The sequence below is a fragment of the Erithacus rubecula genome (genome assembly GCF_903797595.1).
Source record: "Erithacus rubecula genome assembly, chromosome: 10".
NCBI lineage: Eukaryota > Metazoa > Chordata > Aves > Passeriformes > Muscicapidae > Erithacus > Erithacus rubecula.
This window is the reverse complement of record NC_136662.1, coordinates 7,600,186-7,626,392: the sequence shown is the minus strand read 5'-3', so window position 1 is coordinate 7,626,392 and position 26,207 is coordinate 7,600,186. Positions and strand designations below refer to the sequence as shown.

Sequence of the window (26,207 nt, the reverse complement as noted above, 5' to 3'; positions counted from 1 at the left end):
CGCGGCCGAGCGCGGCTGCGGCGGGCGCTGGGTCAGCCCGGGCTCGGGGCTCGGACGGCAGCAGCACGGACAGCACCTCCGCCTGCGCCTTGCCAGGCTGAAGCCGAAATAGCAGGGGAAAATTAAGGCTACTCCAGCGGGCAGGGAGCGGCCGGAGCCCGGCCGGCGGCCGTGCGGCTCCGCTCGGTGCGGGGCGCGGGTCCCGTGGCGCTGCCCCCCCGCGGGGCAGGCGGCGCCGGCGGAGCGCCCGCGGGGCGGCGGGGCGGGGAGCGCGGCGCGGGGGGGCGGCGCGGCGGCGGCGCTAGGGCCGCGCGTTGCGCGGGCCCGGAGGTGGGGTAGCTGCCGCCGCCCCGCTCCTCGGCAGTCGCGGCGAGGTCGCTCCGAAGTGAGGAGGCGCTGCCGCCGCCGCCCCCCGAAGTTTGGCCGCGCCGCCGGAGCTCTCCGCGCCGCAGCCCCGCTCGCCCCGCGCCTCATGCCGCGGACACCGGCGCCCCGCGCGGGGCCGCCCCCGCCCTGAGCGGCGGTGGCGGGCGGGGAGCCCCGGCGGGCAGGACCCGCCCGCCGCCCCGCCGAGCGCCGGAGCAGTGCGGCCGCCCGCCCGCGCCCCGCCAAACTTCGACGCCGACAAGTGCCTGGGGCCAGCCGCGGCCCCGCCGAGCCGCCCCGCGACCCGCCGGAAACTTTCTCGGGGAAGAGCATCCTCCCCTCCTCACGCCCTCCCCGCGGCCCTTCATGCCGCCGCCGAGGGAGCCCCAGCGCATCCCAGCGCCGCGCCCGCCCCGCGCCGTCCCGCGGTGAGGCTCGGGCGGCCGAGCCCGCAGGGTGAGTACGGCCCGGTGCCGGGCCGGGTGCGGGTCTGGGTGCGGTGCGGTGCCGGGTGCGTTGCGGGTCTGGGTGCGGTGCGGTGCGGGTCTGGGTGCGGGGCCGGGTGCGGTGCGGGGCCGGGTGCGGTGCTGGGTGCGGTGCTGGGTGCGGGTCTGGGTGCGGTGCGGAGCCGGGTGCGGTGCGGGGGCCGCCCCGCCGGGCTCGGGCCGCGGGCGGATCGGCGCGGGCCGCGCGCCCCCTGCCGCCCGCGCGGAGCGCAGCGCGCCGGGCCGGGCCGGGCTGGGGCCGGGGCTGGGGCGGTACCTGCGCGGTGCCTCCGCCGCCGGAGCTCGGAACCGGAGCCGGAGCCTGGGCCGGGCCGAGCTTTGAAGGGGCGCGGGCGGTGGGAGAGCCCGGAGGGAGCCGAGCCCGGAGGGAGGGGCGCCCGCCCGCAGCGCGGGTTCAGCCGCGGTCCCGGCGGGCACGGGCGGCATCGCCCCGCCGGCGAGGAGCGGCGCGCAGGGCACGGTACCCAGCCTGGAAACTGTTCCTCCCTTGCATCGCAAATTGCAGGCGGCTTTTCTAAACATTCCCACAGAACCCCCAAAGAAAACCCCTCATGGCGGTGAGCAGCGCAGATCAGCTAAACGCGATAAAGCAGATGCTTTTCTACTCTCAAAGTTGGTGCATGTGCGGTTTTGGCCTCTGATTGATATACTTTCATTGTTCTGCAATCAACTTTTCAATATTCCGGATCTGATGTGGTAGGAGCCAGCATTACTTCTACAGAAATGTTAGCGGAGACAGTGAGTGGAACAAGCGGTGGAGATGCTTTTAAAGAGGGAATAAGTCACTGTCTTGCCTAAGGACAATGCGGTTGAGCATGAGAAGCTGTGGCCTGGGAAGCCCGTCAAAGGGAAGAAAACCACAGCGGAACTTCCCCTGGCTTGTTTTTTGTTATTGTTGTTGTGATGGTGGTAGTTTGTTTCGGTTTTTTTCGTTTTGTGGTTTTCATGTGGAAAAAATAAAGGTTGATTTCTGGTATATTTCTGGACCTTAAAAGGATGATTACCAGAAAGTTTTGAGCAGTTAGTGGCGATACTCTTATGGAGTTATGAACTTTTTCTCAAACCTCAACCTTCTGACACTGATAAGCAACAACAACTTTCTGGCTATTAATGTAAAATACAGCAGTAGCACAGAACAAATCCAGCAGCCGGCAGGCATTCATTTTTGAGCCTGAGAACTTTCAGCTAGAAAGTCATCAGCTCACACCATAACTTGAAAGCTTTGTAGCCCTATTCCCTGGATACACTGTGTGATGAGCATGCATCACCTTACTGAGCATGAAGAATCATTGAAAAAACCAAAAACAAAGCCTGTAACTGCCCCAAATGCTAACTTAAATTCCCAGAGGAAAAACTTGCAGAACAGATTGATGCTAGAGATATTTAAGGCAATAAGCTACAATTATAAAGATGCCAGAGAAAAAAAAAAGCAGCTAAGTACTAAGGCTCTAAAATTTGAAGAGCTGAAATGCTTTTTACTCCGTATTCTGACAGCTGATGATACCTGGCAAGTAATGGCAGTGGTAGTATGATGTGTCAGTCAGCAAAGAATAATGTGTGAAAACCAAAAGTATTTCAAGTGTAGTGCCAAACTGCAGTTTTTTGGTAGCTGTATTTTATTTTCTGTAGCCAATAGGTATTGACATTTTAAATTTCTCTTGAGGCAAAGAAATCTTTTTCTGCTAAATAGTTAAATAAGCTGGATAAGAATAGAACCTAAACTTTGATTGGAACAGCATTTGAGGCTAAAGACACCAAAGCAGCTGCTTGAGTATACTGTATTTCATACAAGTATTGATAGAAATAATGTGTATTAAATCATTAAATACAGATTCCCCTTTTCTTTGAATAGATAAATGATTTTGCCTTTATAAAAGGGGTTAGGGGTTAGTTTGTATATATACAAGGTTCTCAAGTTACCTAGGTGTAGCATGGTATAAAACACGAGGTTAGTAAATGTAAATTGCATGAGGGTTAGCTCTGTTTCCTAGCACACATTATTGCCTATGTTCTAAACTGGCTTTAAATAATTTACAAGTGGAGTGGAGGCAAAGGAGCTTTTTACTTGGGCTTGATTGGATACATTCATCTGCTTAAGCTGTTCGGGATACAAACTTGAAACATGTTTCCTTTGGAGAAATCTGTTCCGCAGCTGCCGCTGTTGGGAGGTGACAGCCGGCGCTCCTCGCCTCTCTCTGAGCCAGTTCTCGGGCACTGTGGATCTGGTGCTGGCTCGTTCCTGCTCCTGTGCTGTGGCTACACTCCAGCCAGTGCACGGTCACTGGGAGGGGGTCACTGTTCCAGTGCCTCCTTCGCGTCCCTGTGGCTTGCCAGAGAGAGGCCCAAGAGCCCATCCATCCCTATGGATCTCACCGTGCTTTCCCAGCAGGGACCTCATGCAAGACATCCAGCCGCTGTGGTTTGTGAGGAGGGAGTTATTTGGGGGAGGGGGTGGATTTTCAAGTGATGGAAGGAGGCAGAGGAGGAGTGTTTGCTAACAACCCCTAATGAGACCTGAAGTTCTTCCCTGGCGCCGATTCTGCCAAGATGCATTTTATCTATTCTGTAAAGGGGGTGTCTCCTCCGTCTGCAGAATTAACACGCTGCGTGAGGTGTGACTTCCGCACCTGGAAAGGGACGCATGTGCTCAGAGCCTCCTCAGAGCTGCCCGCAGCCTGGGGGCCAGCTGCATGCCGCTCTCTCGGTGGCTGTGACACGCTCACCTGTGGCCAGAAGGCCCGGACGGAGCAGGGAAAGGCAGCGAGCAGGTGTGGCCTGAGCCCCGCTGCTCCTGTGCTTGCCATGTGCCGAGGCTGTGGCACACGGCAATGTCACGGCCCGGCGCTGCTGCCCCGCACGGAGCTGTATCTAAGCTCTGGAGATTTGCATCCATCAGCTCGAGTCTCCCGGCAGTGTGCCGTTCCCTTGCCCCAGCCAGCAAGGACGCTGATCCCTCTTTGCCACCTCCATGGCCCCCAGAGTGTGCGACTGGCAGGGCAGGGCAGAGGGAATCGGGGCGTCAGATTGTAGTTGTTCCTGCTTTGTTTCATTACCTTTTTCTAAGGTCAAATGCGCAGGCATTACAGGGGACAAAAAACCCCATTGCTGTGTGCTGCCCACAGCTAGAGGCTCATCACTAAACATCTGGTACAGCTGTAAACTTCAGAAATGTTACTCTAAATCGTTCTTTTACAAAATAATTTAAATAGGTATGTCCTTAGCAATAGGACACTGAAATGTAAAACGCATATCATGAGTGACTCTGCAGGAAAAAACAAAAGCAAGACAAATCATATAGCTCCATCAGAAAAAATCCTGGCAGCACTCAGCACACGAACCTTAATGTGCTTTGGTCAATATCTTTCTCTATATCAATGGTAGCTCATTAAAAGAAGATATTGCAAACTAACTGAACCATGCCATACTAGTTCTTGCCAAAGCTTGACATTTTTAATACATTAATAATATGTCTGTAATGTAATGGAAAACTATTAATCAGAACTGGTTATATGCCAGAAATTTAAGCTGTAATTGGCTGCTTCTTGTCAGGAGTGTCTGTTGTACACGGCTACAGCTGCCTAGTGCTCAGATGTCGTGCACTCCTCTGCACTTCTTTCTTGTCAGTGCACTAAATTCAATCGATGTTATAGTCTATAATTCTGTGTAATGACCATCATTATGACTGGCTTACTTTAATGAGAATTCGTTATATGGGAAGTATTTTAGCACAGCGTGTTAAGGTAGCGGCTTCACGTTATTTAGTCCTATCCAGTCCTGTTTATTAGAGGATCTGAGTCTCAGCACTTATAAAAGGTTCTGGGTAACTGAAGAGCTAGAAAAAACGATATTAAAGAAAACAAACTCTTGTGTGATTATACAAGCTTGCAGTGTAAAGATAATTAAACTCAGTAACTTATTTCTACACAGAAAAATTATATTTATATACTTACTGTTTATTCCAGCTATGACCAAGCCATCTCCAATAAAGTGTATTTGATTTGCTATAAATTTAAAATCATTTGGGGCCTCTTCTAGAAAGGAGTTCTTTTCCATTTTCATAGTGACATAGTTTCCCATAACTCTAAGCTATGGGGTCTTGTGGATGCGTGTTTTTTCCCCTTCAAAATAGTAAATACATTGGAAAAGAAACAGAGGGGAAGAAGTGTCTTCAGAATGACATGGAAAGTGTTCTCAGAATTACTGAATTCCAAAATAATATGCAAACACTCCCACTGAAAACAAAAAAAAAAGAATGCAAGGTTTCTACAAAACCAACAGTACTACCCAGCATGCTTCTTAAAGAGATTTAAATTTAATGTGGTCTCAGATATTTCTGCTTTTGTGTCAAATTCAGATTTGAAGCTTAAATATGTTTGAACAAATTGAGAATTGTTACTGCAAGAAAATTCAGATATTCTCTGCATATTCTGATATAATACATGAGAGTTGTATGGTAACACTTGATAAAATGAATATAATGGAAAATTGCATTTACGTCCATACAGCAATTATTGTAAATTACTTTGCTATGGAAACACAATTCAACCATCTGTTGGCATTTCATGGTGCCTGTAGTTTAGCTCAGTTTAAGATGAAGCATTATTTAAATATAGGGAGGCTGTTTGGGAGTAGCTTTGAAGATAAGTTTTGAAAATGCATATTCCATGGCACGTTAAGGAGCTTACCAGGTCACACACCTCTTCCCGTGCTGTGGGGTGTGGGAGGTTGCACGACACTGGCCATAATTTAAGCTGGGAAGCAAAGCAGCTGCAGAAAGTGGTGACTTATGGTCATTTCTCAACATCTGTCCGACGGGGCTGCCTGGATTCCAGCAGCCAGGCAAAGGAGCTGTGGAATGCTGCAGTGTCCGGCTGAAATCTCCTGCCTTGGTGGCACAGGCTGGCACAAATGCACTGCAGCTCCTGCCTCTGGTTCTCCTTGGCCCTCTTTAGGGTACTTACTGTGTCCTGGCAGTTTTCCTCATACATAATTTGGATTTTCTTCCCTGCGTTATTTAGGAAATATACATTTGAAGTTGCTGTGATAGCATTCTAGCATCTTTTTACCTGTAATTTTGTGATTCAGGTGTTACAAAGGGAGGGAATTTCTGGTTGTTTTCTGAAGAGGGGAAAGGGCATAGATCTGCTGTGAAATAAGTGCTGAGTACTCAGGTACAGCCACCCTCAAACCTAAGAAAATAAGGGGAGGAAAAGCATCCTTATAGTAAGTTGCAAAATAACCCATTATCTTTTTCAGTAGTTTGTCATCAGTGTGGTCAGTAAATCACAGTTCAAAGGAAAAGGAAAAAAAAAGGGGGAGCAAAGCTCTTGCAATCTGAATGAGAATTATCAAGGAAATTGAATTGTACTTTCCATATCTTTATTATTCTTAAACTAGTAATAATAATAACAATAATAATAATAATAACAACAGCAACATAAAAGAAATATGTAAGGCTTTTGGAGCACCATGAGGTCCTCTTGCCTAGAAACTGCCATCACCTGCTAGCCCTGATGCCCATGCCTGTGTCACTTTAATGAAACCCTTGCTGCTGCTGGTCTGCCTGCTCCCCTGCCTGCCTGCACCATCTGGGCCGTGGCTGAGTTCACTAGTTTGCTCTCCAGTTTTGCTAGGGTGAAAATACAGTTTTGGAAGCAGGAACCTCTAATTCACCTGGAACATTATAAATCTGTCTTTGTTAGAGTGCAGTTAAATCCTTCATGTCAAAATACTTTTCACTGTGAATGATTTTGGTAGTTTCTTCATTCTAGTACAGAACCCACAGTAAAGGTTATCCATATTGTACCAATTTGCTTTATATTGCATCAAACCTCCAAAATGTCAACATATCATATATTTTGTAATGCATTGATTCTTGGACAATAACTCTAATTTTTATTGTTTCTAAAAGGGTGCTGGTGCCAGAAGAAAAGGATGATTGATGGGAAACAGACACCAGCCTATATAGACACTCACCCTCTTCCTTTGGATACTGATTTATCAGTGTGTCCAGGCATCCCCTGCAAGCCCTGAACACGGAGGATCACTCAGGGTTATCGACAGTGTAGCAGAAGACCTGCAACTTCACAAATTATTATCTGCTGTTGGACACCTTTTACAAGAAGCCCTGACAGATAAGTTATAAGACGAAGGACAAGCACTGCATGGCTGTGAAAGGCTGTCATCAGGGTCTGGGTGGCTTCTACCAAAGTCTTTAACATAGTGAAAAAAACATCCTATCCTAATGCTTCACGTTTGAGTTGGAACCTATTTTATAAATATATACATGTATATGTACATATAATCTCTTAGACTGCACATCCGCCAGCACTGAGCATCCTTACGAAGCTGACATCAAAGGATTTAGAAATGTATTTGTCAAGATTCCTGTCACTTCACGCCCTCTGGGTTACTGTATCCTCCGTGATGCAGCACTACCCTTCTGTGTGGGGACACTATGACGTGTGTAAGACTCAGATTTACACGGAAGAAGGAAAAGTATGGGATTACATGGCCTGCCAGCCAGAAGCCAGAGACATGATCAAATATGTAAAAGTGACTCTGGATCCCCCAGACATAACATGTGGAGATCCTCCTGAGACTTTCTGTGCAATGGTAAGGCAAGCTTTTCATTTTGCATAATTAGTGGGGATATGTTTGTTATAGATGGCTTCGAAACAGAAGGCAAAATTACCAAGAAAACCTGCATGATATTCCAAATGTGAAAGGTTCTGCTGTACAAAACTCTGAGAAGTACATTAAGCTGAGCAATGAGATGTTCTACATAAGAGGAAATAATCTGAGTTTCTCTGAATTCAGTCTCTCTACAGCAACTTTTAATGTATCGAAAGAAACCAGCATAAAATTCCTATTCCACTAACCCATAACTGGTGTGGCCTTTGCCTGATCAAGAAAGACTTGAATGAACTGATTCCACTGAAATCAGTTTAAGGCATCATAGCAAGGCATAATTAAGCTTAATTTCCAAACAGTGAGACCAGTTGAACTCAAATTGCTAAAGCTTAAAAAATGGTGGTGAGAGAGACCAAAGCTCCTTATTTTACAGGGTCCTAAAATAGGCTGGGTTTTGAAAATGTTTGGCTTTGTAATAAAAGCACAGGTGTAAGAAACCAGGCAGACACTGTATGTGTATATACACGCATATATGTAAGTATATCAATCTTCTACAACAGTGCAGCTCCCAAGTGTTTGATAGATCACACTGTGAGAATTTTGCCAGTTAAAGGAGATCTTTAACTGGTAGATAACTTCTTTGTCCTCACGCCCACAAAGGATTTCTTTTCTTTGCCATTGAATATTTCTGTTAAATAAAGTGCATGGAAGATACTGAATTCCTTGACTAGAAAATATGAGTTTGGGGTGCAAAACATGCACACTTACATCTGTTAATACAGCACTGGAAACATGCACCACATTACCTACAGTATTTAGGTTTGAAAAACCAGTGAGTTTTGGTAAGTGAGGTTATCACAACTGAGAAAAGCCTGTGAGATATTTATTTGCCTGTGTACAAATCATCATTGCTGGGTGACAGCATCCCCGCAGGAAGGAAATTTGCTTTTAAATGCCTTGTGGCATCATTTTCCACCACTGCTGTTCTGTAAGGAGTTCAGATCCAACCACACATACATTTAAGGCATTATTTGCACGCATGCAGCTGCTTCCCATGTACATTATGGTAATAGCCACGTGATAAATTGCAGAGCTACATGAATAAATTACATTCACTATGAACCTTTGACTGTGCCACTTGCTCTCTGCCCACTAATCCATCTCTGCTTACATGTCTTTGACACTCTAAATCTCCAAGCAGCTTCAAGCAGCCACTGTTTAAAAACAAATGGAAGTCATGTGCCCCACATAATATTGCTTACTGGTTTTTGTCCTTCATCTTGAAATAAATTTCTTCCCTTTGAATAGTAATAGCTGTGATTTAGCACTCAATAATATTTAGTAACTCATCATGTAATGCAGGAAATTGTTCTTTTAATTAAAAAAAACAAAACAAAACAAACAAACCTGCCCATTAAAACTTGTTTCCTCCTTTTAGTACAGATAAACATTGCAGCAGTTCCTATCTTAAGTAATTCTCTAGGTCTTTGTTATCAGTATGCACTCTAGTTAGAACAACAACCTTAAACAAAAAACACTCAGGCAAACACAAGACATTTTGATTAAATCTAAGTGTTAAAAATGGTGCGAAAACTCCCGTGGAAAACATTTGACTGCACCAGGTCATCAGAGCTGTGAAATGGGATGAAAGTTTGCTTGGCAGTGACCTGAGGTTACAGCTGTAGCTCACTTGCAGGTTAAGCCTGTGAGATGCAGAAAGCCACCAGAATCCTCACATGAGGAGCAGAGAAAGGGGAGCAAGGGGGGAAGAGGAAAAGAGAGCATGCAGAATGAGAGTGTGTATTTAGCTACACTGGTGTAGAGTGACTGATTCTTACATGGTAAACTGTGGGATTTGTTTCCAGGTTAGATGTACATTGTGCATACACACTATATTTAGATATGCATTGCTAATGGCTTGACTTGTTTGAAACATAAGGAAAATCACAGAAATATTTTATGTTCTTAAGGAGGTGCCCATGGCTCACAACAGATCATTCTCATCCCTAAAAATGCTTCATGTCTGTACTTCTGTACTATAGCTACCTGAGGGAACTAGATACTTCCTTCAAAATGAGGTTTTATATATTTTGTAGGGCTGAGCCTTTGGCATTTTAGAGATATTTTATTTTTGTGTTCACTTTTAGTTTCAGAAAATGAGTTAAGAAGATAGCACTGACATACTTGGAGAAAGTGGGCAGTAGAAAAAAAAAAGAGTTCTTTCGTGTTAGGCATGTTCTTGTGCTAAAAAATCCCAAATTTGAAGTGACAAAGATGCAAAGGTTTCTTTTCAGCATGGTGAAGTGCCAAACTGGCTTAGACAAATGCTTGGTTTTCTTGTAAGTGCTGGCTATGTGCCTGCTAAACTGTACCACTGTTTTGTTATTGAAATCAGGTTAACACTGACTTGGAGAAGAACAGGGTCTTTTCAGCTATTCTAATAATAAGCAAGGATACCAAGCAGCCAAGTCTGCTTCTGCAGGATGACAAGGAGGTTGAAGCTGCCTCCTGTTGTATTTGCATGTCAGTTCCCTCATCAGGCTTACTAATTTTCTGTTCACCAAATGGACTAAGGTACTAGCTATTGAGTCTCTGCCAGCCTTTGGTGTAATATAGATTAGATCCTTGAAACAAACCAGACTGAGAATTTCATTCAAAGTCCTGCTGGGAGATTATGGTAGAATCTAAGGCAGTCTGTAAGAATAGCTGATAATAATCTGCAATAATATACAAAGCAGCCCTGAATTGCAAGCGTACAATGCAGAGGAGATGGGTGGTTAAATTGGCCCCCTACTTATTTCTGCATGTTCCCCATGGTATTAAATGTTCTTATGAGCCCATGATGAATTTGTACTTAGTGAGCTTTTTTAGTTGACAGACTGAATAACAGAGCTTTGCATATGTAAATTTGTTGCAAAATATAACAGCCCTAGTTGGCAGCCAGAGCCAGCATTTGGCAGCTCACCACTTGCAGGTACCTTTGAGGTATCCCCCCAGAACAGCATTTGTAGGTATTATGGGGAGCATGCTACAGAAAATCTATCCCACAGTTGCTTTTAGGCATCTATTCTGAGAATAACATTATAGTTTCTGGTGACATTCAATATTGACAGCTCATGAGATTATCCTGAAACCTCAAACCCCTGGAGTCCTACAATTATGATTATGTGAGATTCTCAGCTTTCATTTAAAACATCATCTTTATTTCCTCAGTCCTGGTTGCAGGGAAAAGTTTGAAAATAAAACCAAGGAACTCAAAAAGCAGAAGCCAAATAAATAGCCTTCCAAATTATTATTTGTTTAAAATCTCATCAGATTTAAGGTCATTCAGGATTTGTACAGCTTGGAAAGGATTTTTGCTCAAGAGTAGAGATGCATTAAAAAAAACTATAAACAAATAAGTGGCTAAGAGCAGTGAACACTTGCAGTTTCTAGATGTGGAGTTGCATGTATCTGTGAGGAGGATGTGACAGCATCCTTCCAGAATAAACAGCACTGCTCCTGCCTACAGGATAACCAGCACTGTTGAGAGGGTTCACTGGTCACCTCTGGCTTCCCTGTCGTTTATAAAGCAATCTCTAGTGTCTCAGAGTGAGGTACAAACACTGGCAGAAGGTGCATGAGTGCTTTCTGTGGTACTCCTTCGAGGAAATTTGGGCATCTTCAGTCAGTCCCAGACTTGGACCGAACAGCCGCAGTGTTTGAGCCAGCGTGACCCCTTCCTGCAGGTCTGGAATTTATGAACTTGGAGCATTTGGCATTGCTGAGCGTGTCTGGCACCATATGCTTGTAATAGTTGGCCTGGGAGGAGAGAGGAGAAGAGAAAGAAGCTATTCACATTTCCAGGTTGGAACTGCAGGTTTTAGTGCAGAGACACTAAGCGAGTTTTGAAGTACCTGGTGGTGTTAGTTCGTGTGGCCTGCAGCATTTCAGTGCAAAACAAATCTGCTTGAAATCCCTGGGAGTAACTAACAGTTGGTGAAATCTGCTTCCCTCTTTGTAACAACAATTCCACAATATTCTGTCCAGTCATAAAGAGAAACAAATCTGACTTCTTACGGCCGTCACCATCCTTTGCTCCACCAGAACAGTGCCTAGGTGGCTTCTGGCTTTCCCTCTAAAACATGTGCCAGCTACATCCTTGGCACAGGAGCCTGAAGATGCTGCTCTCAGCTCAGGGACCCTGCCACCCCAGTCCCACTTGCCCTGCACATGGACTGGCCCCTCTGCTGCAATCCAGCCTTCAGCATGGGGCTTGCATTCAAACCTGAGCCACGATTACTCTGCAGATCCTTCATTAATTTGACCAGGAGACTCCTAGTGGCTGCTGCTGCAATTTGCAAACTAGAGACGGATTTGCGTGACCGACCTGTGCTCGCAGCTCAAATGGCAACATGAAAATATAATTTTCTGTTTGTGTTTAGACTAGATATCGTAACACCATCCCAACAGCTAAAATGTGATGAAATTATCATCAATTATAGTTGCCTGCAGCTAATTTCCTTCACAGGTTAAACAGAAGCTTGAAAAGGAGCCTGCGGATGGGAGTCCTGTGCATTTGTACAATTTATAGAGCAGAAATGCTGAAGACAGTAGATATTAGAGCCCTTGAGTGCTACTCTGTATTTCATAACCAATCAAAACTAAATTAAGAAACAAAGATTATTAAAAATATTCTGCACATGTAATTCTGGCATAATATTATGAGGTGGACATTGCATTTTTCCCTCTGAGACTTTCAGCATCATTAATATAGCATTCCTTTAATTACAAGTAGGCTCATATTCCTTAAAAAGGGGGAAATACTGTGTAGCATAGATAGTGATACCAGTATTATGTTTACTGAAATAATTAAATGAACAGATACTTTTCTGAGTAATGGATAAATCACAACGTGAAACAAAAATTATTTTTGAAAGCATTTTGGCATTCATACATATGTTCTCAAGTGAGGCATTTTAAAACAGTCTTGTGCAATATCATTAAGAGATGCTCTTAAGAAAAAAGCTTTGTCCTTTTATGGGCTAAATTTGCATAAAAATAAAGGATTCTAAATTCTATCTGTATAGTCTTACTAGATAGCATGGGGTAGAATGGGAATAGGAAGTTAAAGATGAAACTATTGCTATTGTCTTGATTAAAGTGGATTTTCATAAAGTATGTACATCTCAAAGTTACTGCAGACTTTTACAACATCTGCATTCATTGAACTCTTTGGGCACATACAATTATTACAGCTGTCACTTTGTCATTGTAGGAGAGCACTTTACCCTTCTGGGAGCAGGGTATTATTTGGGTACCTCTCTTAAGTTACTAAATATTTCATTTAATTTCTAATACTCCAAGACCTATGAGCTTCAGCCCCTGCCCATTGGCCTGTCCCCAACAGGGCAGGACAGCTCAGGCCTTGCTGAGGGTGTCCCCAGGGACACCAGGGGCATGGATTGTCCCTTCTGTCCCCCAGGGACACAGACTGTCCCTTCTGTCCCCAGGGACACCAGGGGCACAGACTGTCCCTTCTGTCCCCAGGGACACCAGGGGCATGGATTGTCCCTTCTGTCCCCCAAGGGACACAGACTGTCCCTTCTGTCCCCCAGCTCCCTCCCACCACATGCCAGCCTACCTGTGCCTCTGGCAGCACCTGCTGCACACTCTGCAAAGGCTCCTTGGTCCTTGTGAGAAAGAATTCCTTGGTTTCCCACAAGATTTTTAAAAATGGATATACTTAATGACAGCAGGAATAAAAAAATAGTTTGGTAAAATCTCTGTTTTCTTCCAACTGGAAGCAATCTAAAAATTAATAATTGCTCATAAATCAAAACTGAGGATTGGCAGTAAAACAGATTTGCATTTTATTCATTATCACACATCAAGATGCTCTAGTAAATCATTAACAACACTCTGTCCAGTTGCTTTTTTTTTTTCCCTCCTCAGTTACACTTTGGGTACTGGAATGTTTTCAAGCCTGAAATGAAACAAAAGTACGCCCACAAGTACTTCAGTTGTTAAAAATATTTGAGGGTAAAACAGGGTTCCTAAACAAAATCAACGTTTTCTACATATTTTCAGTTGCAGTTTTAAAGCACATGTCACTAGTATGTATAGAAGAGCATCCTTTTAAGGAGATTTATATTTTATAAATACACTTTGTAAGAGCAGCTGTTAAGCATTTTGTAGCATTGCCTTTATTCCATTTGCTAGTTGCTCTTCTAGTTTGGTTTGTTTTTCCTCTGAAGTTAGCTGGGAATAGTAAATTTAGTTATTTTAATAGCAATTGATCTGAAAAAGCAAAGAACCATGCCAGGGGAGATTGTGACTTTCTGGATGAGGTTCTTAAAAATACCTGAGCTGGTGCCTCTCCCTGCTGCTCCCTCCTCCCTGGTCCCCAAAGCACCAAGGTGGGTACATGGGGTGAAATAAAATACCCAAGTACTCTGTGAGAACTTGGAGTTTTGGCCTTGTTCAGGTATGGAACCAGCAACACCAATTTTATAAAGAAATAAGTATTTTCCACTATAAAATAAATACCCAGGCATCCATGGTGAACGTGAATGGCTTGCTGTCAATGCAGTTGGACCAGAAACATCCCCTCAGCAGCACCTTTAGTGAAGTAAAATAATACTACTTTATAAATAAAATAATTACTCCTCCTATCATCATTTGAGCTGCTGCTGGTGAGGCAGAGGTGATCTGGTGCCCGTGGCTCACTGCAGGGAGGCTCCTGACCAGATTTGCTGGGGTGCAGGAGGCAGGGCAGCACATCCCATCTCCTGACAGATTTGCTGGGGTGCAGGAGGCAGTGCAGCACTGCAGCACATCCCATCTCCTGACAGATTTGCTGGGGTGCAGGAGGCAGTGCAGCACTGCAGCACATCCCATCTCCTGGCAGATTTGCTGGGGTGCAGGAGGCAGTGCAGCACTGCAGCACATCCCATCTCCTGACCAGATTTGCTGGGGTGCAGGAGGCAGGGCAGCACATCCCATCTCCTGGCAGATTTGCTGAGGTGCAGGAGGCAGTGCAGCACTGCAGCACATCCCATCTCCTGGCAGATTTGCTGGGGTGCAGGAGGCAGTCAGCACTGCAGCACATCCCATCTCCTGACAGATTTGCTGGGGTGCAGGAGGCAGTCAGCACTGCAGCACATCCCAGCTGGTGCTCCTCAGCCAGGACAGGACAGCACACCCACCCCTCCTGGGCTGGTGGCATGCAGAGCTGGGTGACCCCATTTCTTCTCTGCTAGAAAGCTGAACTGAGAATTTTTTCCAGGATGGTAAATGCTCCTTCCAGCAGGGTGACCTTTGCTTGCCAGCCTGCTGGTGTCACACTGGGAGGAGTGGAACTGCAGCATCCCCCCTCCCTTTGCTTTCACACATTTTGGGCAGGGGCACGATGCCTTGTGGGCACAAGGGAGCTGTGCAGCATCAGCCTTTCCAGGCTGAGGACACTGCACAAGGAGCATGATATTATATTTCTTCCCACTTGTGGTAGACAAGTGTCAGAATGTGAATTTTGGATCTACTTGGCAGAACTGAGCAAGAGATAGTTTTATGCTGCTCAAGTTTGTCAAATTATCTGGATAAACATATTTTTTCCATCTTCATTTAGTACCTGTACGTCTCTGAACCCCAGAGTTTCGTGTCTTTTTCTTGCAGAGCTCATACTCTGTAAAAGCTAAGGATCACTGGAAGCTGCTGAGGCACTTCCATAGATTAAAATTTCCATTTGTAAGCATCTTGTTAGAACAAAGGCAACTCAGCTGAGAGTTCTACAGACCTAGCATCAGTCAGGACAACCATTCTGGCCAGTAGGTTCCCCAGAGTCCTTCGAGAAGGAAGAAATCAGTAAGTTGACTCTCAAGTAATGATTTTAACATTTAGACATTTATGTTACTTATAAAGCATCCAGCCCTTATATAACCCAAATCACCTTCATTCATTCAAGAAAAAATAAATGTACAAACTGAGATGATAATCTGCACTTCCATCCCTTCTGCTTTACGCTGGGAAGCGGAGGGGGAGAAATACAGACAGGCATTAGCAATCCCTCTTGACAAAATATGGAAATTACCCATCTCATTATGTGAGAATGAAAACCTGTCATTTCTTTTTACCCATAGAGTTTAGAAAGGGCTGAATCTGAGGGAGCTGGTCAATTTTAGTGTGAGTACCACTGCCACATTTTAAATACTGATACCATTTTGCCAAAACTGCCATTTCCAATACAAAAAATAACATACCTATTTAAGAGTAGATAAAACCAGGTAAGAAATCTGTTAATCCAAATATTTCTTGACTTGTTTCAAGGCCTATAAGTACTGGCTGAATATGAAAATAAAAAATAATCCCAGTTACTGTTAAGACCATTGAGTGATGAGATGCAGATCCCATGTACACTGGAACACTAATCTCCCTAGCTAAAAAATAGGGGTAGCTCTGTACCAAATTTACTTGTAGAAACAATGACCGTTGCACACATTTTAGGTATGGAAATTTGGGTTTTCACAGGTCACTTGTGGTAATATCATCTTGGTCTAAAAGTACAAATATAGCTAAAGACACAAAAATTCTTGACATTGAGCTGACTTGGCAACATGCATAAGTGATTTCATGTAGCTTTGATGTTTGCTCTGTTGTATTTTCTGGAAAATGGTTTTATTTCTTATCTTCTAGTTTTTAGGCAGATTATTTATATGGAATTTAGGAATGAAAAAAGGGGAGGAAACAAAAGGGTGCAAATGAATTTTAATTATATTTACTACAAGCAAGAACTTGTACTATATCATGGATATTTTATGTCAGGCTTCAGCCCAGAGAGAATTTTATAGCTAAGTAGTTGTAAAACCTCTAAAAGAAGACACCATTATGATGAAAGGAGCATTTTCTTACATGTACGTGCCGTGTCTTTCCAACATCTTGGTGCATTTTAGATTTTTATCTGTAAAACTGTCACGAGCCACATTTTAACTCATCAATTTGATTTTTACCAGCTATACCTGCTCATAAGACACTTTCCTCCAGTGTAAACTAGAAACAGATCTACTTGTGGGTGACATTTACAAGTGACTGGAGGTAGGGGGATGGTAAAAAAGAAATAAAAAGAAATAGCAAACAACTACGCAAAAGCCCTCATTCTCTAAAAACTGCAACGTGCATAGCTGTAGGAAAAAAAGTACAGAATGCAATTTTCTAACTGCTAAAACAACTTTTTCTACAGGTGCTATTTTCCTCCTCTGTTTTTAACACAGGCTTGCAGACTGACATGCCTCTTGGCTTCCTTGACCGTATGGATCTGCCACATATGAATACTGTAGGGAGAGCCTGCAGAAATATCCTAGCAAGGTGTCTCACTTCACAAGGCTTGATTCAGACCAGACACCTTAAGTAATGGGTTTAAGGGGTTCAAGCATTGGAGCTTTCCCTCACTAATTTTTGGGGTAAATTTTTGCCAAACTTTGCAGCTTAAAACCCCTATTTTCCTGAAAAAGAAGTGGGCTAAGCCTTTTGAAAATAAAATGTTAAGAACATAGAAGCTTTTTGTCATCTGAAGCAGTGGCTTTGATTTTTTAAAAAAGATACACTTCAATAACTAAAAGGAAATTAGAAGTGACTCATCATGTATATTTCATGCCCAAGAGCTAGTGTTTGACTTTACATCAACAGGACTTAAAATATGATCTTCCATTGAAATTAATGTGTCCTGTGTTAGGCAGCAGAAGGACTTCTATGACAGCAATGAATGGTGACAAAATACAGATTCCTTATAAGTGAGCATATCCTCTGCACTGTACCAGTTTGAAACTCTCTCTGGAAACCATAAAACCATCTTAAGTAAAGTTAACTGTATGCCTTTATATTCCAATATTTTTCCTGTCAGAAACTATTTCGCTGAAGTTCACTTATTTCCAGCATTTTCAGTTTTAAAATCTTCTTTATACATTTTACTGATGCAGGGTTTTGGATTAATTCAGCCATTGTGATCTTCAGTACAAGATTCTTTGTCCCAGGTGACAAAACAGGTTTTGGATAATGGGACATTATCCATCTTTTCTTGGGTGCAGTTTTAGGACATACAAGAATACACTAAAAGCATCTAGCTGCAAAGTGTCAGCTAGGATACATATATAGAATACATAACAGGGTTTGCATATCAAAACAAATTATTTTAGCTTTATGCACTTCATGGATTAATTGTAAATAATTGAAAAGAACTGAAGACTATTATTGACTAATCTTTCCATAGTTCTCCATAACTGCACCATCATTGCTTGCAGCACTCAAACACTAGCCAGGCATCATCAATCATGAACTTCAAGTCTGTAAGTTTAAAAGCAGGTCTCAGAAAGCACTACAAAGTTATCCTTCCTTTGTTAATCAGAAGAGGTGAGGGTTTCAGCAGAAGATTTTGTCAAATTTTAAGCCTTGACAGAAAGCTTGCCGTTTTTTCCAGTGTTTAACAGCGGACTGATATCTGAAATGCCACATGGGGTTTGTTTGAATTTTTTGAAGCCATACAGACAATTGTTTGCCCTCTTCTACAATCGACAAGTCCTCATCTGGTATAAAGTGTATGCACATTCAATGGGATGGAGTGGCAGGCAGCTCTCACACATCTGCCACTTGTGCAGTCCATGCAGCCCTCCAGGGAGCCAGCCCCTCTCTCCCTGTCTTGAAAATGAGGGAAAAAACAAAGACTGAAGAGAAACATGGGGAAACATTGTTCCAAAGAACAGAGGAACCTGCCTGCCTTCCTTCTGGCTGAGTCCCTGTCCTGTTACACCTTTCTCTGAAGGTGCACCTGTCTGCACCTCAAGAAGCCACCAGGGCTGATGGATTTGTTCTTACATAAAATTCTGCTACCCTATTCAGATAATATTCTCTTTGGCAGAGGTACAGACCACACAGACCTCATCTGTGGACTTTAGATGGGTACAGGTAAAGTGTTTCCTAAATGTTTTCTAGGTTGAAAGAGCTCAGCAGTAGGATGGGAGAAGATTGTGCAGGAAGGCTGATGGGTTGATGAGAACCTGTTCACCGTGCTGCTTTTCCCAGGTGCTCGCTCTCTAGGACAGTAAATACATGGCAGGGGCTCAGAGAAAATAGGCACAGCACAGCCCTTTTACAAGGCAGTGTTTGACTCTCAATCAATAACAATCTGGCTAAGAATTTGAAGTATATCTTGTTCTGGTGATTGTATCTTGTCAAGGGCCTCGTACTACTAAGTTGGGTTTGGAATAATAAAATTGTTCAGAAAAAAAACCAACAGAAAGCAGCAGGGCACCACTGAATTTTACCTTAGTATCAAGGGCTTCTTTCAGTTCCCATCCTCAAGGTCATTACACCTCTACTAATGCAACCATCAACATCCTCCTCCTGTCAGGCCAGTTCTCATAACTTCAGAAGAAGATTTACAGGAGCTGACCAAGAAAAAATAATGTTCTTCACAAATTATTACAGAGATGAATGGCACCTGTGCCTGTGATGACCTGTTTAACACTTTCTTGATGACACCACCGTACATGAGCTTCTCTAAACTCCTGTCATGTAAGCCACAGTTGATTTTCTTGTCTTTCAGCCCAGCCAACCACCAAAGCTGTAGAAAGCAGATGTAAGGGCAACGCTGAGCAAACCTTTGCTGTCACTGCCTTTACTTGGAGTTAGTAATTGTTTTGTTGATAGTTATCAGCTGTATAAAGCATCACAGGAAAAAAGGGATTAAACTGATAAATTGGAAACACTTTGTAATTCAAAATTACCTGTCCTAACCAAGGATCAGGCACACAGCATTTTGCTGAAACACGTGAAGCAGTGCAGCTATAGCAAAGGGCAGCTGCTGAAGGGGGCAATAAACCTCACCTTTATAACTTCATCAATAAACCAAACATTCAGCAATGGTGCATATCAAAGGTGGTAACAGAGATCCCTCCTCTTTCTGTGGGGAACTTAAAGAATTCCTGGATAATTTATTTCCAGTAGATAGCAGCTTTCTGCCACATAAGAAATGCGTGTGAGATTCTAACAGTATTGTCCCTGAGACTTTGTTAGAAAACATTATCTGGCCCATAAACACCTAAAAAACAAAAAGTTGTAATTGAGCCTGTACCTGACAACTCAGGAACTTACTTTAAGCCTGCATGTTGGAGATCTTCACATTTCAGGTGATTGGGTTCAGTTATTATTTGCTTTAACTACTTAGAGTTTTCTGACCTAGGTTTCTTAATGCTTTATGTAGAAAAGCAGTACAGATAGTAAGAACAACAAATTACAGGCACACTTTACAGGTAATTTACAGAACTTTATGCTAATGAGAAATGAGAGTCCATTCCTACAATATATTTGTCTCAGTGTCTTCCTCTGCAGTCAGTGAAGCTCACAGGCATGGAGTAGCCATAGAAAAGAGCTATTTTCTGATTTGGTTTGGGTTTTTGGTGGAATGTTTTTAGCTTTTCCCAGTTTGATGAGTCAGGTTTCAGCTATTTTTTTAATATAATTTTCTTTGCTAATTGTATTTGCAAGGGTCACAAGAACTAAGATTGCAAAAAAAAAAAAAAATCTAATTTTAACCTGCAGTTGATTTATGAAATGATACTGAGTTCCTTGAGTTTGGGAAAATAACATATACCACTAATAATCTCTGGGAACTGATTTAACACCGTATTCTATTGCAGTGCTAGGAAGAAGCCAAGGACTTGTAACAATCTGTCATTTGCAGTGACATTTTTATTACTCTTTCAGAAAGGCTGTGCTTTAATTGTCTCCTTGCTTCAAATCAACTGCTTAGTTTGCTTTAACAGTATTTTTTTCACTATAGTTACCATTGCCCTTGCTATAAGAAACCTAAGCTCTCTGTATATTTCTGGCATGGTAACTGCCAACAGGAACAGGAGCAGAGAACCTACCCATGTCCTTCTAATTTAAGAGAGTGAAAATGCTACTGATTGCAAGTCACATTTTCATGGAGCTCACACCAAATTCCTTGCAGACCTGCATCCCAGGCAATTCCCCCTTGATTCATTGGGATTGACCTGAGAGAAAATCCATCAAAATAATATACCATTTTTTTCCAGTATTGTGGAGTTTGCAACAAGCTGCCCACTGGAGAAATAGCTTTGCTTTCAACTATTATAAAGAAACTGCAAGCTCTTAATTTAGTAGCAATGTCGCTAGTGCTTTAGCATCTTCTGCAATGTGCCTCCAACTGATGAACTGAAGCACAACTATAAATAACGATGATGTCTTTGTCAGCTTGTGAGAAAAAAGGGTTGGATCTTGATTTTGTTTTTTGGTTTGGTTTTTTTTCCCCACATTTCCTGGAAGTATATGTAGTAAGATATTTCTAATATCTTCTTTTGCTTAATACATAGATGTATGCCTTTGATGGGCTACCAATTTGTTGCCTGATGGTTCACAAGAAAGGTCAGTGACCCACAGGAACACGACCCTAATTTTGTATTATACACAATAAGTACCCCAAAATGTACTGATTGTGTGAAGTTCTCAGCTTTACAGTTCAGAAATTTGAGGTGCACTTCCCTTTCCACATGAGAGGGCAATTCCACTCCACCCCAAACTGGACTGAACCTGGGCAAACTGCACTCTCAGACCTCTGGTTTCTCTGCATTCCCTCTGCATCTCAATGGTGGGAGATCCTCTCCCAGCATCCAAAATCCACGGGATCTCAAATCCTTTCATGACTGGGCAACTCCTTCACCACTCTGTATTTGATAACTAAGTTGTCCAGGAAGCAAATGGCTATATTCATTTGGATGTACCAGATCTGTATTTTAAGAGAGTACCAGTCAGAAAAGCATAAAGTTTCACAAAGCCCCAGATTGGGGACTCAATGCAATGATGAAGAGGAGGAACTTGATGCCAGCTGTGGCAGCATAGCTGGTCTGCATGGTAAGAGGTTTTAATGGGGCAGATGAAACCCATCCTGGATTCTGAATCACATATGCATTTAGGCAAAATATGATTGGGGAAAAAAAATAATAAATTTCAGGGCTTGCATGCCTTCAGATTCGTTTGCTTGGAGGGTGATGTTGGATGCTAAGGGAAAGTTACAGCAAGGCTTGTGACTAATGGATAAGATGCTGTATGCTCTGTGATGCTATGAGAAAAATGCTGATGCAGTCATCTGATAGCAGAGAGATAAAATAGCACTAGCATTAAAAAAAAAAAGGCCAAACTGGAAGATTTTGTCGAGTTTTTGAGATCCCACTTTGGTATCCCACATTTAGAGGATGTTTCTAATTAGTAGCCACACAAATAATTGCTGATTAAATTGTCATACAACTCAATTAACGAGGTGAAGGAAAAATAGCAACATTTTCATTTTAATGAGATGTCTACTCTCTCCTCCTCTCTACTATGCATCTTAATGTACCTTGCTGTCTGCACTGACTTGAGGCTCCGAGGCTTTGTCATTTCTTGGCAATTCTGTTCTCTAATTTCTTCTGACACATGGTGCTTAAATCCACACGAAATGTGAGGTGAGGCAGGGAGGATTCCTGCAGACTGCCATGCCTTAAGAGGAGCATTCATTTGCATTATTCATTAGATAAACGCACTGATTTGCATCTCATTCTGGTCTGCTCCATTTCCAGGCAGGGGATGGAGACAATTCAAGAAATTGTTGAATTTTTGAATGATATTAATAGTGTTCATTTGGTATTAAGTCTCCATTGTTCTGTTGCCCTATATTTTGTCCCACACCTTAAATATCCACAGAAACTACACCCTTTTGTTCTTTTAAGTGAACTGTGCCTATTTACTGCATAGTAAAAGGGTGCTAATTTGTTTATCATTGCAATTTTAAAAGCATTTATCAAAGCCATAATTCAACGTTTGATCATTATATGTGATTATTGCAATCTTTTCCCCTGTTTTTCTGAGGTTATGGTTCAAAAGCAAAACGTAAATGAACTGCAGTGATCTGACAGCATCTATAATTTTTTTTTGCTGTTCAGTATTCTTGAGCAGTAAGCTATTAAGGACTGGATGCCCTCTGTTAACTAGCATGTTAATGCAGTAAAGTTGAGAAATACTATAGCCCTAGATAACCATCAACATTGTCTCTCTCTTCTGAGCTTTATGAACCCATTTACATTATGGTTAGCATTAATATTTGATTCAGAAATCTATACTGTAAAAAGGAGGGGATATCACTGTTCTCTCCTCAGGGTATTGGGGGAGGAAGGTTAATTTTGCAGGATGGGGGTTAGTGCTACTGAGATCTTTCATCCTGTTAATAAACATGGGATACTGTTTGGGGAAATTGGGAATTTTAAAGGACTTAAATGAGTATTATTATTGCATCAACACTTTTTCAGAAAAGCTACAAGTGCTGCTGCAACCCAGAGCCATTCTCTGAACCATCATTTATCTCCAAGGACAGCAAATTGCAAAAACAAATAGTGGGTTAGAGCATGGTGTGGACAGCACCAAGGCTGTGGTGTATTGGCCATTCACCTAATAGATGGTTCTCGTGGGTCTCTTCCAACTCTGAATAGTCTGTGATTCTGTGACTTTCAAAGCCCTTCTTTACACCTGGTGCTGCAGTGGGCTGCATTTTGCCCAAAACTAAGGAAAGACTTGCCACTATTTTAAATAGCTTAGAGCATAATTGAAACACAGATGTCAGAAACAATTAAAAAGTGGGGCTCTGAAGGCTGACTTAGGCATGTGTTAAGGCTAATGATTGTGCATTATTTTTGTTGAAATTGTGGAATGGCTCTCTGGCTGATGCTGTACCTCTCTGGTTTGCCATCCTAGACAAATTCACTTCTTGAATTAGAAGGTGGGAAAGGCAATAGCCCTGAGGAAGAGTTAGGACTCTTCATCTGTGAGCAGGATTATGACTGAAAATACAACTGAAATGGCATATGAAAATGAAACCAGTTTATATTAGGACTCTGCCTAATACACAACTTAATTATAATTGAGTTTGCCACAAGTTAGTGACAGCTGAATCTAAACAAATCACCTAGGTAATGTGCTGATTGCACTAACAGCAGTTGTTGTCAGGGGTGGAAGATGCCATATGGCTCTTCTTCTCTACCCAGGTCAAAATATCGTTAGGAGGAAGCTTAACTGCATTGACACAAATGAGGAATTAGCCAGTCTGGCTTTCCTCCAGCCTGCAGGGTGTGTGCACATCCCAGGGTCTGGCCATTCCCAGGCACAGTGAGGGGCTACCCAGATTTTTCCAGAATGTACTGAGTGGAGAACTATCACGGTACTTGAGGACAAACAAAGGCAGCTGGTGCTCAGTTGCATTGCTCAGGCACAGCTTAGCTCTCCAAGACATGCTCAGATTATGTCTGGGCACTTGGTGAAAGGAAAATGAAATGTAAGTGCCACCAAGTGCAAACCAGGGCAGGGGGAAAAAAGTGTTGAGTGAGCAGGAGCCAGTCCTGCACCAGGCAGGGTCGAGCTCAGCCACAGGCAGGGCTTTCTGTGCCAGTGAGGACACGAGTCAAAATCCCAGGTAGTTATTTGGTACAAGTCTCCTAAAGTTTGTACAGCCTTTTGATTTTGTGAACAGACAAAACTATAGTTTAAATCTTGCAGTGCCGTGACCAAGGTGTAACCCCTCTCATTCCTTTTGATTTCAGAAACTTGTCCATTTACAAGTATCAAATGCTAAAACCAGCACTAATAATAATGCAGAAGCTACTGCTCCTGCAAGAGCCTGAGCCTGCTTGCACCACCACTTTGAAATGAACTTTCAGCACGTCTATTCTAAACTGTGTGATGCTTTTCTAGGTTGCACCAGAAGTACAGTTTATGCTATATTAAATTGTTATTAACTACAAAATGTCATCCAAAGTATAATGTTCTGCCAGTTTGAATTATATATTTTTGTTACGCTTCTTGCTTTGAAAAATACACATTTGAAATTTTTAAGCATGCCAAGTAGGCCAGATGCTGCCCTTCAGAAATAAAAATTGCCTTAACTGATACTGTGATGATTTGGGTTGTACAAAAGCCGTAAAATTTCTGGCAGACTTAAAATATCTTTCCTTGAACATTGGTCCCACTGTGCTGATCTTGCTGTCAGCAAGGGTTTGCAGATCCTCAGTTATGAAACACCTTGTCACCACTCACCCAGCAGCCTGCTCCTGCTTTGCTGTGAAATTTGCTAAAGCACTTTGTCCAGATTTTGAACTTTGTATTTTCTCATGATTTTTCAAGAAAATAGTTGTGGACAGTCCTGTGATAAAACTCAGGGTAATTATTCTGAAGAGTGTTGCAGAAAAGGTGGATAATTCATTATGCAGAAGCTTTTAGATTATTCTAAACAATATCTACCCTTAAAAATGTCCTTGTCTAGTGCAAAGTGAGGAGAGCAGCTGTTCAAAATTTATTTTTGTCATCACTCTTCAATGGATATTAGACCTTTTTCTCTTTTGGGGCTTGCCACAATGTCCCTGACGAATTTACTGTACAGCTCTGCCTCATTCATTATAAAGCACCCATTTTATGTGCCATGGGCTTCTCTGCACTGCCAGCAGCACCTCTGGTCTGGAGCAAGACTACTGAAGTCACTGTGGAAGCATCTAGACCCTAGTTTAGTTTCTTCATACTGCCTTAACCATGTTAAGCAGACGAAAAAACAAAACAAAACAACCCAACCAGGCTCTAGGATGGAACAGAGGATTTTTACTGGCACAGGAAAAATTCCTCCAGTGGCAGAGGATTGGCAAAATCAGCTCAATGCCATCTGCTCTTTGATCCTCCCCCCATTTCAGAAGCTTATTCAGGAGGTGGACCATGCCAGCAGCTGGAGGACATGGAGCAGACCTGTGAAAAACCCTTTCAGACAGTCAGAATGCTGGGACTTGTGTAACCTACACAAGCTAAAGTAGCCTACAGGATGGCCTAAATTATGCTTAGAGTTCTTCCAAGTCTTAATCAAGATTAAATGCTCTTTAGGACTACTTTTCTCCCTCTTCATTTGTGATGAGAATGAACTGGAAGCCAAAATACATGAATTTGCTTCACACTGTGGGTAACAATTTCTACAGTATGTTCATAAATTTAAAAAGTGAAGCTATTTCAAATAAGCTTCAAGAATGACAACTGAAATAAAATTTCAAAACTTTCCAGATAGAATGGAATCATAGAATCACTAAGTTTGGAAAAGACTTCTGAGGCCAACCTATTGCCAAACACCATCTTGTCAAATAAACCATGGCCCTAAGTGCCACATCTACTTGTTTATTGAATACCTCCAGGAATGGTGACTCCACCACCTCCCTGGGTAGCTCCTTCCAATGCTTGACTACCCATTCAGAGAAGAAATTCTTCCTGATGTCCAACTGAACTTCCCCTTCACAGCTTGAAGCCATTTTCCCTTGTCCTGGTGCTGGTTGCCTGGGAGAGAGGCCAGCTCCCATCTGGCTACAGCCTCCTCTCAGGTCATCTTAGAGGGCAGAATGTCTTCCCTGAGCCTCCTTTACTTCAGGCTAAACATCCCCAGCTCCCTCAGCTGCTTCTCATAGTCTCTAGACTTTTCACCAGGGGCCCAGAACTGGACACAGATCTTAAATGCTTTTTTCTAGTACAAGGACAAGTTATTTGCAGCACAGAAAACTTTACAGGATGCAGCCTTTCTAATATGCCTCACTAATTACAGAAAGCTGATCCTCATTTTTTCCCTCATATGTGAAATTCTGAGATCTGCATCAAATTAAGTTCCAA

General features: G+C 43.0%; 1 protein-coding gene across 7 annotated transcripts in view; it reads left to right on the top strand.

Annotated features, from left to right (window-relative positions):
• The first annotated feature begins 367 nt into the window (after nt 1-367).
• Nucleotides 368-26,207, top strand: part of NTNG1 (netrin G1) — a 146,380-nt gene continuing 120,540 nt past the window's right edge. For 4 of the 7 annotated variants that reach the window (XM_079313807.1, XM_079313808.1, XM_079313804.1 and 1 more), the window contains exons 1-2: nt 368-822; nt 6,784-7,487. In XM_079313807.1, coding sequence (XP_079169933.1) covers nt 7,242-7,487 — 246 coding nt within the window. In that variant the 5' untranslated portion in view covers nt 368-822; nt 6,784-7,241. The other 3 variants (XM_079313809.1, XM_079313805.1, XM_079313806.1) reach the window with 3 other exon arrangements.